This window comes from Propithecus coquereli, unplaced genomic scaffold (assembly GCF_000956105.1).
Source record: "Propithecus coquereli isolate 6110/MARCELLA unplaced genomic scaffold, Pcoq_1.0 Scaffold42, whole genome shotgun sequence".
In the NCBI taxonomy this organism is placed as follows: Eukaryota; Metazoa; Chordata; class Mammalia; order Primates; family Indriidae; genus Propithecus; species Propithecus coquereli.
In genome coordinates, this window is record NW_012149952.1 from 1,297,092 (window position 1) to 1,298,024 (window position 933).

General features: G+C 37.4%; 1 protein-coding gene across 1 annotated transcript in view; it reads left to right on the forward strand.

Moving 5' to 3' along the window:
- The first annotated feature begins 469 nt into the window (after positions 1–469).
- The window catches only part of LOC105817670 (zinc finger protein 221-like), a 15,193-nt gene continuing 14,729 nt past the window's right edge, over positions 470–933 (forward strand). The window contains exon 1 of the mRNA XM_012653426.1: positions 470–549. Coding sequence (XP_012508880.1) covers positions 535–549 — 15 coding nt within the window. The 5' untranslated portion in view covers positions 470–534. The remainder of the gene's footprint in view (positions 550–933) is intronic.

Here is a 933-nt window from a genome sequence, read left to right on the forward strand (position 1 = left end):
AAGCATCCCCATAATTCAGTTTAGATCATTTTCATCCCCAAATTGCACTCTTCATGCCTACTTTCAGTTGAACCTCATTCTCACCGCCAATCCAGTGCAACCACTAACCTACTTTCTCTCTATATACATTTGCCTACCATGGACATTTCATGTAAATGGAATCACACAATCTGTGGTTTTTCGTCACTGGTTTCTTACACTTAGCATAATGTTTCCAAGGTTCGTGCATGTTGTAGCCTGAGTCAGTACTTCATTCCTTTTAGTAGCTGAATAACATTCCGTTGTGTGGGTATGCCACAACTTGTCTATCCGTAAAAGGGCATTCTGGTCGTTTGCAGTTTGGGGATATTATGAATAATGTGGCTATGAACATTCACGTGCTGATCCACAGTGCACATTCACGTTGGTCAGTGGCATCCCTGGCCACCTTTTCATGTCTCCTTTTCTGCCTTCCTTGGCACTTTTCAGGAACAATTTTGCCTTCCCACGAAGTGCATAACTCAGGACTCTACAAATTTCCTGAACAGGAGAAAAATGGTGATGTTCAAGGTGAGTAGGGTTTGCCTCTTGCTGTTAAAATTCCGTCTCACTACTCAGATTGTCACATATAAGACTCAAGAACAGGCATTTGAGGACCTGCTGTATGACAGGTGCTTCCTTTCTCCCTCTTGAGTTGACTTTGTATTTGCTTTTAATTCTTGTTTTTTTATATCATTTTTTTATGGAATAGAGAAAATATCAGGAATGGATAATATTTCACTTCACTTCACTGCTCACCAATCAGCTATTTTTATCTTATATTCTTCCTTATGTACATTCATAATTATATTTGCATTGATATACATCTAATTTTAAATTGTGCTTTTTTAATAATATTACATACTGTTCAATTTTTATAGTTGCATCATATGCCCATTGAATTGATATACTTTT